The sequence below is a fragment of the Eleutherodactylus coqui genome, chromosome 10 (assembly GCF_035609145.1).
Source record: "Eleutherodactylus coqui strain aEleCoq1 chromosome 10, aEleCoq1.hap1, whole genome shotgun sequence".
Lineage (NCBI taxonomy): Eukaryota > Metazoa > Chordata > Amphibia > Anura > Eleutherodactylidae > Eleutherodactylus > Eleutherodactylus coqui.
This window is the reverse complement of record NC_089846.1, coordinates 113,547,790-113,560,468: the sequence shown is the minus strand read 5'-3', so window position 1 is coordinate 113,560,468 and position 12,679 is coordinate 113,547,790. Positions and strand designations below refer to the sequence as shown.

At 40.6% G+C, this 12,679-nt stretch overlaps 1 protein-coding gene across 1 annotated transcript in view; it reads left to right on the top strand.

Moving 5' to 3' along the window:
* The first annotated feature begins 616 nt into the window (after positions 1 to 616).
* Positions 617 to 12,679, top strand: part of DCX (doublecortin) — a 127,429-nt gene continuing 115,366 nt past the window's right edge. Inside the window, exons 1-2 of the mRNA XM_066579873.1 lie at positions 617 to 690; positions 9,514 to 9,897. Of these exons, the coding sequence (XP_066435970.1) occupies positions 9,534 to 9,897 (364 nt within the window). The 5' untranslated portion in view covers positions 617 to 690; positions 9,514 to 9,533. The remainder of the gene's footprint in view (positions 691 to 9,513; positions 9,898 to 12,679) is intronic.

Sequence of the window (12,679 nt, the reverse complement as noted above, 5' to 3'; positions counted from 1 at the left end):
GCAACATAAAATACACTACATGCAAAGCTCTTTTGTTGTAGATCTTAATGTTGCCTTTTTGCCATTTGTAGCGTTTTTTCAATACTCAGCAGGATTTGGATATTACTTTTTTCCAGTAGTCTCCTTTGATAGGAGTTAAAAAAACGCCAAAAAATGCAATGTTTTAAATGTTCCAAAATCAAAAACCACCAAAAATGCTTGTAAAAATGGGTATTTTATTACAAGCGTTTAAAAACTCTTGTGCGGGAGTCCTTATAGTGGTTCACAAACAAAGCAAATCCAAAAGAGCTTAATGCAAGATTCGACTCTGCTACATCACTACGTACACTATGATACCCTTCAACTAAAATCATACAATTTTCCAGATATCTCCGGTCTCTTCTACAGGGATGGCGTAATGTAACATCTAAGGAATCACATAGGATATAGTGCTCCTATGATATTGTAGATGCTGATAAAAATGGGATGAGCCAGGGGAGTGAATTCTGGAGGCAGATTAGGAGTTAATATAGCAGCAGGCAAATAGTTAAAACCCGAGCAGGAGGAGTCTGCTCATTTTAGGCACTAGGACCAGGGAGCAGACTCACCCACCCTGGCAGGAATCCCTTGGCTTGAAGCTCGGATAACAAAGGCAGATTGGAAGTAGCCGTCATTCCAACAGCATCCTCAGCTTGTACCAGTGCAAGTAGGGTGAGTAGTCGCTGCTTTCCAGTAATCCCTGCGTGTGCATTTTAAAGGGGTGGTGTACAATGGATGGGAAATGGATCAAACATGACTTGTGCTTATTGAAACCCATCATCCGCTGCATGCATTCACACCGCTGTCCTTTACCTATATCACTCGCCAATATCAATGATTCTCGATTAGCGATTCTGAGCACGTAGACTGCACGCATTTTGAGCAAAATTGCTAGGAAGCATGGAACTGCATAGGGAAGATCTACCATGGGGGTGGGGGGTCTGTCATCCCTTGTGTCACATAGGTGACAGACAGTGATCTGATACGTGTGGTGGCAATCGTAAAGGGTGGTTGTTACGGAAACGGCGGTTTTGACAGACAGGTCGCAAAATAAGGATTAATGCCGAACGCTTTAAGTGAATGCAATGCACGTGTATAATGGGATGAAGAAGGGGGCTGAACGTGTTCTATTGTAATGCCTTATATGAAACATGCTATATGATAAAATGATACAATGTATCCCTTAAGACGCACAGCTGTCAACAAATATATATTTTTACCTAAATATACAGGAAAAAAGGGATTTAAGAGGAATATTGTTTCCTAGTGATGAAAGTGTATTGAGACAATGAACGCATGGGAAGGTGTGGACTTCTATTGTTAATGTGCTATATAGCAGCGTAATAATATATCATCAGCGGGAGGCGAAGGTTGGCAATATTTTGTAATAAAATATATAGAATACGGGAGAGGCCAGTTGTCATATGGGTTAACCCCTAGGTGGGCACGCTTATATTGCATGCTGCAGATGGGCTGTGTTAACAGTTGCCTTGTTCCACCCATTCTCTGCAGCATGGTGCTTAATGGGGATGTAATATATGTGTCTCTATAAATCCACATGTACATTTGTCACCTACTCAGCCGCGTGACAATACAGAGATAGGATTTAGACCTTTTATCTTTTTTTCACAATCGAAGAGGGGCTCTAATTTCGGACTGTATTTTCAGAGTGACTTAATGCTGCTAACCTGGCACAAAGGAATCGTTCTTTAAATTTGGCTGGCAAATCGTGTTGAGCATTTTTGGCTATTAAGGGCGTGAGGAACAAATATGGGTGAGGGTTAGCGGTGTCAGCTATTGATCAATAATCCTTTGTTATTGGGGGATGGCCTCTCTGAACCTAGGCTTTATTGGTATGCGTTTCAGGAACAATAGTACTCAGGTGCTTGTCTTTAGGTCTACATCATTCATAAAGGTGGCCTTCAGAATGTACTGCATGTGTTTAAATACCCCTAAAGTGATACAATACCTACTCTATTCTCTTGACCTTCATGGAGAAGTTGAGCATTGTAGGTCTCTAAACTGCAGATATCTTGCATTGACTAGTGATCATGGTTGCAGACATTTTTCTTGACTTCCTGTCAGTCATCCACTACCGTCAGCCTCTCGAATTCTGACATGGCTGCTTACAGGAAGCATTAGTTGCTTTAACTCAATAGCAAATGTAGAAGACGGAGACTTTAGGTTGAGTGTCCCTTTAAACCACTCCTAACCATTAGCAATTATCATCCAAAAATGAGCGTGATAACATATAAAATAGTGCAGAACATGTGTTCTCCAGAAAGTTATCAGGACAGGATATACAGTGAAACTTCGTTTTAGAGGAACATCCACAATTGAGTTCCAAAATGGTCTTCAAGAGAGGTGGTCCTCTGAAGGTTGATGGGAAGAATACATAGTATGTAGTGAAGCTGAAAATCTGTCACGGAAAATCTGGTTTAGATAAAGAGGTGGTCTTTTGGAGAGGTTGGACGGTATATGACCGTATATGCCGAAGACACATAAGTCTGTAATAGGGTTGATACTCCTGGTGGAGAAAAATTGGTCAAAACAATGAAAACTGCAGTTCAATGTTCCCAAACGTAAAATAATGCCCTTGTAGAGAAGGAATCCTCAGAATGAGTATCGAATTAGCTGTTCTGTGTTATCCAAGACTTCAGAAGAGAAGGATTTAGAGGTTCTCATTTCTGACAGCCTCAACATGAGTCCCAAGTGGGGTCAAGCAGCAAAGTAAGCAAGTAGGATGTTCAGCTGTAGAGTTAGAGGTTTAACCATTAGAAAGAAGGAGATTGTGATCCCACTGTATAGAGCTCTAGTGAGACCATATCTAGAATACTGTGAGTTTTGGAGGCCTCATCTACAGAAAGACATTGGTAAAAAAAAAAAGAACAAGTTCAGAGATAGGCTACAAAAATGGTGGAAGGTCTCATGAAGAAAACGTATCAGGAAAGACTTAAATAACTTAATTTGTATAGACTGGAGGAGAGAAGGGAGAGGAGGGACACAATGGAAACCTTTATATGTTACAAGAGGAGAGAAGGGAGAGGAGGGCATAATGGAAACCTTTATATATGTTACAGGAGGAGAGAAGGGAGAGGGGGACATGATGGAAACCTTTATATATGTTACAGGAGGAGAGAAGGGAGAGGAGGACATAATGGAAACCTTTATATATGTTACAGGAGGGGAGAAGGGAGAGGAGGGCATGATGGAAACCTTTATATATGTTACAGGAGGAGAGAAGGGAGAGGGGGACATGATGGAAACCTTTATATATGTTACAGGGGAGAGAAGGGAAAGGAAGACATGATGGAAACCTTTATATATGTTACAGGAGGAGAGAAGGGAAAGGGGGACATGATGGAAACCTTTATATATGTTACAGGGGAGAGAAGGGAAAGGAAGACATGATGGAAACCTTTATATATGTTACAGGAGGGGAGAAGGGAGAGGAGGGCATGATGGAAACCTTTATAAATATTAAAGCTATAAAATACGGTTCAGGAGGGAAATGTATTTTTTAGGAAGCTAAACACTAAAACAAGGGAGCACAATCTGAGATTAGCTAGGGAAAAATCAGAAAGAATGTAAGGAAATATTTTTTACTGAAAGAGTAGTAGATGCTTGGAACAACCTTCCGTCAGATGTGGTTGGAAAATCAACAATAAATAAATTCAAACATGTATGGGATACCCATAATTTCATCCTAAGAGAAAAATGAAAAGGAGATAAATAAGGGTAGACTAGATTGACCATTTGGGCTTCTTCTGCTGTCAGTTTTCTATGTTCCAAAATTTACCTGGAACATGACCCGGAGCCAGGTTCCACCTGCCATCTATCTCTGCCTGGCAGTCAGGCCCAAAACACTAAATGTGCACCTTCAAATTTTGTTTTCTCTATCATTGGCCTCTCTAGATCTACACATTCTTGGATCTTTACCAAAAAGCTTAAAAACTTTACACGGGCTGACTGTCGGGCACATCAGCTTTCACACAGGAAAGATAGTCGTTCAGCAAGAGCATAACTATAGGGGATGCACCTGGGCCCAGGACCCTTACAGGGTCCATAAGGCCTATCTTTTCCATATAGGGAGCCTAGTAACATGAATTAAGCATTATAGTTGAGGGGCCCTGTTACAAATTTTGCATTGGGGCCCAAAATCTTTAAGTTATGCCTCTGTCGTTCTGTAAATGGAAGCAGAGCACACCGGAGATCTCTTCCGGCTACCTACTTCCATTCACTATGAACAAGCAATCCTTCAAAGATGATCGACTACCTGTTTACACTGAAGGAGAACTCGCTCAGTAGTTGCTTCATATCAGTGCGCTGAAATGAAGTGACTAGCGACTATTGAGCGATTTCTGACTCAATACCTTTTTGGGTTCCACTTTTACATGGGACAAGCATCCCTGAAAATCGATCGTTTGAGCAATTTTTCAGCACTTAGTTGTCCTGTGTAAAGCCAACTATAGACTTTGATGACCTGTATATAGATTTTGTCTGATGTATACAGGTCCTACCTTGGAGCTGTCATGGAGGGCAATTATTCCTTTGGCATATTCTGCACTGGATATATTTGATGAGTGTTCATCTACTCTCACTTTATTGAACTAATATAAACCTTGGACTCGAATGTGGCCATCAGTGGGTGAATTTTTTTCAGTTGACAATTGTAGTTGGCCAACTTAGTAATCGAATATCTATGGCTTCCTTGAACCATGGCTATGGAAATACCAGACAGTTTATTGGATAATGAAGCTGAACCAGGGCTAAAATCCTATTAACCTGTGTGTGGCTATAGATTTTGCAGGTATTAGTAGCCATGAATATTAACTGCTTACACCTCACCGGTGAGAAAACAAGTTCCATGACATAACGACTAATTGGCATGTTGGGCCTCTAAAGGCCAAAACACATATTAAAAGAAATGTTGTCCAAACCTGCTAATTTTGGCAAGTCTGGCTGACTGGTTGATCTTTGTGGGAAAGAAGGATTGGGGATGCTAAATTCCAATACCCAATCCTATTGTTTTTCCTGGAGATAAGCTGCCACCAGTGGAGTCTGTCAGCAGCTTTCTCCACTCTCCCCATGCAAAACATATGAACACTCAGCTGAACCACACGATCATGTGCATGAGAGCGTCGGGAAAAAGAGCAGTCAGCCGAACAAGCACTTTAAGTGAGGCGTTTTAGACATATTAAAACTAAATTAGCATTGACCATACAGACATCTTAAGAGATGGATCAAGTGACTCCTAATTGTAGAGGGCATAGACTCATAGTATAGTAAAGTTGGAAGGGACCTTCGGGGTCATCGAGTCCAACCCCTTGCTCAATGCAGGATCATTAAATCAACCCAGACAGATGTCTGTCCAGCCTCTGTTTGAAGACTTCCATTGAAGAACTCATGACCTCCCATGGCAACCTGTTCCACTCGTTGATCACCTTTATCTGCCTTCGATAGGTGGCCATCGACTTGATCAGTAGGCTTACAATTTGGCCAATATTGAGTCGTTGAAACAATAAAAGTTACTTCTGTATATGGTACAAAAACAATTGGATATGGTCAACTCCAGTTCTCTGAATTTGATAAGTGTATTAAATTTTAGATTGTTTGTTACATGTATTTGGCAATCTGATGATTTGCGAATGAGATACTATGGAATTCTTGCCATGATTTTTCAGTAGACGATCAATGTTATGGCTATTGGTTAATAGTGTAGTTTATGGGCCAATTTATTTGCATGCATTTAGATATTTTTTTTGTATTTCTGTGTCAAAATGGTGATAACTGTATCTACAAATGGATACAAATGAGCATCCCAAGCAATACCCTGCCAACAATGCAATAAATAATCTGCATTGTTAGGCAGGGAATTGAGTTTTTTTTTCCCCTCTGAAATTAGTCATGTAATCCCGATTTTGTACAGTATCATTTTAGATTTAGACAGGTCGTCTAATCCTATCTGAATGTCCTCTCTCACACGATGCTTCGGTTGGCAGCTTTTGCCTTTGGTCATACGACTTGCAGGACATGCCATGTGATAATTGGCTTTCTTGTTGCATCTCTCAGCCATGGCAACTGAGCCTTTTGTGTCGAGTAAGGCTGCGGCAGAATCAAATAGATGACATCATGCCACATGTGCTAGGAATGTCTTTTATATTTAGGAAATGTGGTGGCTTGCGAAAGAATGAAACAGATTCACGAAGACGACTCAAGGAAAACATTGGAAGCTGCAACTAATAAAAGCATATTTATAGTCAAACTTTAAAACAATGCTTTATAGAAGTAAAGGCTTGGGAATAAAGGCAGAAAGGAGAATTTAGCGAGATCACACTTGTGCCGTAATTCAAGGGCTACAGTGTTCCTATCAGCTGCTTCCAGAATCCCTTATACATTATAGGTGCCAGTCAAATGAAATACAATATTTTGGACCGTATACTTTATATAGAACAGGCAATATTTCCGGTAAACCTCCATCTCCTAATAATATCCAGCATTATCAGGGACATTTATGGAAGTGTTTTTATGGTTCTTTATATATATATATTATTTTTTTAGATTTTTATATCGTCTTGAAATCTGTTAATGTAATGACATCAACATTTGGTATGCCCATTAAATTCCTGGTCTTTAACACATGCTGTCAGCTGTCTGTGTCATGGTGAAAAGCAGGCGTGTCTTATACAGATTTATCTATCCCATCCAGCTCATGTACGGCCTGCCAAAATGTATTTAAAGGGATTGTATACATTCAGATGAATGGCATTTACTGGATTAGACATGCTTTTGCAATTTTTGGATGAGCCAATGCTTTGGTGTTTCGCTGTAGTGAGCCCATGCTTCGATATTAGGGAATTGCATGTACAAAAATCTATAATAAAGTGTTAGGGGCCTTTTACAGGGTACGATTATTGTGCAAACTGCTCGTTAGATTGGGCGCTTTGCATGGCAATTGTTAGGTGTTAACTAGAGATGAGCGAGCACGCTCGGATAAAGCAGTTACTCAAGCGAGCATCACTCTTTTCGAGTAATTGCTTAGTGGTACGAGCAGAATCGGGGGGGGCGGCGGGGGTGAGCGGGGGGTGGTGTCTGATAGATCTCTCTTACTCTCCCCCCGCCCCCCCCCCCCCCCCCCGAGCCTGCTCGGACCAGTAAGCAGTTACTCGAGAAGAGCGATTCTCGCTCGAGTAACTGCGTTATCCGAGCGTGCTCGCTCATCTCTAGTGTTAACATGAGCAGGAAAAAATGATCAGTGATAAATTGCTGATCGAATGTTTCATGCGGACCTAAAAATCATTGTTGGTCTGCGACCAAATCTGGCAATCATTCATCTATGAACCACAGCCTTTACTATGAATGAAGGTAGCCAGACGGAACGATCCCCGACCCACTTCGCCTCCATTCACTGAACGATGATCGTTCTGTTTGAAAGCACAGGAGCAATCTTTGCTAGGACAGCTGTTGGGTACTTTAGCTTTAGCGCCCAACAGTTGTCCCACGTAAAAGGGTCTTTAGGGTATTTTTAGAATGGTTCCTTTTACAAGAAACAATCGTATAGTAAGGCAGTGGCCTAAAACCAAAATTCCCACAATTTTCCTAATCCATCAACAAAACGTAGTTTACTGTGTTACACCTGCCTGTACTCTCACTGTCCTTAGTCTTAGAAATACACGTGCCTCCTGGTAGTCTATAGGAATGCCAATGGGAACTATATTTGCCACCTTCTCTAGTCTATTGTTACATTCGTGCTGACACCCTTCACGGACATCATCAACTTGTCAGACTAAGACTTACATAATGTCCATAATGGACCAACATATACATGTAATAGAACACTAACACGTGGGAAACACAGTAAAGGAGTGAGAACATTACCCCTGACCAACTTTGGTGAGGTGGACCCTGTCGATAAGTGCAGCCTCATGTTTTGAACCTACGTAGACCTAGCTTGACCCTTGATGGAGATTAGGGAAGAATATAAAGCAGATCTAAAAAGATTATAGATGAGCGAGCATGCTCGTTTAAGCATGCTGCTGGATCGAGTATCGATATAGCTGAGTAACTGCTTAGTTAACCGAGCAGCATGCGGTGGGGCGCGGGGGGGGGGTGCGGGGGGGGGGGGCTGGGGAGGAGAAAGAGAGAGAGTGAGAGCGAATCCCTCACTCTCTCTCTCTCCTCCCCAGCCCCCCACGCCCCCCCCCCCACATGCTGCTCGGTTGAGTAAGCAGTTACTCGGCTATACCGATACTCGATCGAGCAGCATGCTTAAACGAGCATGCTCGCTCATCTCTAAAAAAGATATATATATATATATATATATATATATATATATACACACATATTCAGAGCTAAGAAAAAGTGGATAAGCCCCACAGTATGAGCATCACCACTTAGCTGTAGACTGTCGCTGCCACACCAGACACCTCAGGCAGGACAATAACTGGTGCCCATGTAGAGGCGGGCCCAGAAGCAATACACTTCTACTATGGCTGATTGACCAGCTAAGAGAAACACCTCCCTGTCAGCCAATCAGTTCATATACCACAGGAGATATGGAAGCAGGAAAGACAAGAAGGGAACATCAAGCACTAAGGTACTCCCAACAAACTGAGTCCTAAGGGAACTTCGGCAGTGACAGGAAACAGCAGGGGATTTTCAACAGATGACTCCTAAAGGAACTTCGACAGTGGCAGAAAACAGGCACACATCGCCCCCCAGCAAGAAGGCACAGGCATCGGGCATGCCAAAACATCTGTTATCAGATCAATCTAAATGTGAGGGGCACACCATGGGGGGCCATTTGTAAAAAAAAATGCCTCTTATCTGTGTTAGTGAAAATGTTGCAGGAGGGTGTTTTATTTCTTCATGCGTCATCATGCAACATTTTCTAAACCCAAAAACTACACTCCAGCTAATTATTTTTCTAAAGGGTGTGTAAATACAAACGTGGATTATATTGGGGGTATTTATGGTAAAATACAGTAAAAGCATTAAATTCAGACTTCAAACACGAAACTAGTGGCAAAAAAGTGTCAACTTTTTATCCTTTAATTAACTCTATAGATTCGCTAAAAATATTTACTGTAATTATATGTATAATATAAATATCACAAGAATAGCTCCCTGTCTTCTTCTGTGGTTCATTTAATTAATCCCATAAAATTCTATTTACGACCAAATCCTCAGACAAAGTGTCACCTTTGCAGCAATAAACTAAGCTCATTAATCTTCAAGGACCAGACAATGCCTTGAATTTGCATGGGCTCAGGTGCTACCACTGCTGTTTGTCTCAATTAGCAATCCCTGCTTTCCACCATGCCTCAGTTGAGTCACTTTTGGTATCAATTATTCACCAACTTTGAGTAACATGAGAATGTGCCAGTAACAAGTAAAAGGAATTATTAATGTTACATGGGGATTGCCCTGTTTTGTAGTATCTCTGGGCGAGACATGGGAGAAACATTTTCATCTCTGCTTGAATGACTTTTCTAGGTCTCCAGAGGCACTCAGACATGGAGCTCGAATTTGGTCACTTCGATGAAAGGGATAAGACTTCCAGGAATGCACGAACATCTCGAATGAATGGATTGCCCAGTCCTACACACAGCGCCCACTGCAGTTTTTACAGAACCCGCACTTTGCAAGCTCTTAGTAATGAAAAGAAAGCCAAAAAGGTCCGCTTCTACCGTAATGGAGATCGATACTTCAAAGGAATAGTGTATGCCGTGTCTCCTGACCGATTTCGAAGTTTTGATGCCCTGTTGGCTGACCTGACCAGGTCACTCTCTGATAATATAAATTTGCCACAGGGTGTTCGCTACATCTACACCATCGATGGAATGAACAAAATCTGCAGTATGGATGATCTTGAAGAAGGTGGGTTTAAAATTTCTTACCTTTTTAAGAATAATATATATTTTTTGATGAAATGTGTTAGGCTCTGTTCTCATCTACGTTGGAGGCTCTGTTTGAAGCTTCATCTAGTGCAAAATCCTGGATGAAATAGTACAGCATACTACACAATTTTGTCCAGGAAAATACTGAAGAGCATGACAAAAGACCAATGGGTCCTTTTATAGTCAGTGGGGTCTATGGGGTACCATTCATTTTCATCATAAGACAAATCCATTCCTGGCTTGGATTCCATTTTCCTGGACACCGGAAACCCTGAGCGTAGATGTGAACGTGCCGGTATCTAGTGTCTGTCCATGTGTGTTATATAATATCATATATTGAGGCATTACATGAAGTCAGAGGCGTAACTTGAAGCTCCTGGGTCCCAATGCAAAACCTGGAACGGGGCCCCCAACTATAATGCTTTATTCATAGTACTGGGCTTCCTATATGGAGAAGAGAGGCCTTATGGACCCTCCAAGGCTCCTGGGCCCGGGTGCAACCGCATCCCCTGCATCCTCTATAGTTACGCCCCTGCATGAAGTCAATGCAAACAGTTTACACTTATTCAATGGAACAGTTTATTACAGCAGAAAGTGTATTACTGTTGGCCAGGGTTAGAGGGTTCCACATTAAAGTGAAAATACTGTAGATACCTCCTACTCTCCTCAGCAACTGACTTCAATGCTTCCACGTCTTCTGTCAGATCTGCTGAATCAGTCTCTCTTAGGTATTGTGTTTTCTAGTTTAAGTCTGGAATTTCAATCAGTGCTTAAAAATGATGGAACACCGAGGCCAGGTTCAGCGGGTTGGGTAGGTGGGAATCAGAGATCCCCGTGGTTTTGCTCCTAAAAGCCAGGGAGTGCAATGTACCCAGATGGTGGCAGGTAATCGAGGGCAGCAACAAAGTTGCTCACCGGTCGCGCTAGGTAAGGGATGTAGAGTGGGTTAGTGATTGGGCACGGACACATGAGGAAAAGTCTTATATGCTGCACACAAAACCATTTATTGACTCGGGATATGTAAAAGAGGAAAAACAGTTCTTCGAGCTTACAATGTGTGGTCCAGATGGATGTCTGGGGTGCAGGACTGAGTGCTGGCAGCAGTGGAGACCAAGTTCTATCTGTTGCTTGACTAGGGAAATCAAGTGGCGATCCCTCGGAAAGGGTTTGGGTAGGACAGAGTCCAGAATCAAGACCAAAGTGAAGATGAGTCTCCTCACAGCGCTCCGGCAGAATCTTCATGTTACTGGACAGCTCACTCCACACTAAAGTCATTTCCTGCATCAATTTTGACAGTGGCATTTAAATGTCCCCAAAAGCCCCGCCATGATAAGATCACACGGTTGCCATCTGGGTGTCATAGCAACTTGGTGCCCTCTGCCATAATTGTTCACCTATTAAAAAATACCTGTGGTATGTCTTTAATGGGCATCCTGTAATACGGTATAATGCAATATCATAGTATTGCATAATATAAGCGAACAAACAACCACAAGTTTAAGTCCCCTATGAGGACTAAAAAGAAAGTAAAAATAAAAATGTTAATCATTATAATTATTAGGAAAAAAATATTAAAAGTTAATTTTAAAAAACTTTACCCTGTCATCACATGGAAAAGTCAAAATACATTTTGTCTGTATAGGCCCAGTGCGTTAAAATATCCCATTATTAATCCCGCATGTTGAAAACCGTCAAAAAAAAAAAATCTGTGTGCTTTTTTGGTCACCCTATCTCCAAGAAAAAAATAGAAGAAAAAAACAATAAAAAAAGTCATATGAGCCCCAAGATAGTAACAATAAAAACTACACCTCGCCCTGCTATAAATGAGACGTCATACAGCCGAATTGATAGAAAAATAAAAAAAGTTATGATATTTTGGGAATGCCAGAACTGCAGAATATGACCCGGACATGAAATGGTTAGGGACTTTTTACACTAGGCAATTATCAGAAAAGAACAACATGTTTATATCTATCTATCTATCTATCTATCTATCTATCTATCTATCTATCTATCTATCTATCTATCTATCTATCTGTCTCATATCTATCATATCTATCTATCTATCTATCTATCTCACATCTATCTCATATCTATCTATCCCTTATTTATCTATCTATCTATCTAATATCTATCTATCTATCTATCTCATATCTATCTATCTATTTATTTATCTATCTATCTCATATCTATCTATCTATCTCATATCTATCTATCTGTCTCATATCTATCTATCTATCTCTATCTCCTATCTATCTATCTATCTATCTATCTATCTATCTATCTATCTATCTATCTATCTATCTATCTATCTCATATCTATCTATCCCATATCTATCTATCTCATATCTATCTATCTATCTCATATCTATCTATCCCATATCTATCTCATATATATCTATCTATCTCATATCTGTCTATCCATCTACAGTATCTATCTCACATCTACAGTATCTATCTCACATCTATCTCATATCTATCTATCCCATATCTATCTATCTATCTATCTATCTCATATCTATCTATCTATCTGTCTCATATCTATCTATCTATCTATCTATCTATCTATCTATCTATCTATCTATCTATCTATCTATCTATCTATCTATCTATCTATCTCTATCTCCTATCTATCTATCTCATATCTATCTATCTATCTATCTATCTATCTATCTCATATCTATCTATCGCATATCTATCTATCGCATATCTATCTATCTATCTATCTATCTATCTATCTATCTATCTCATATCTATCTATC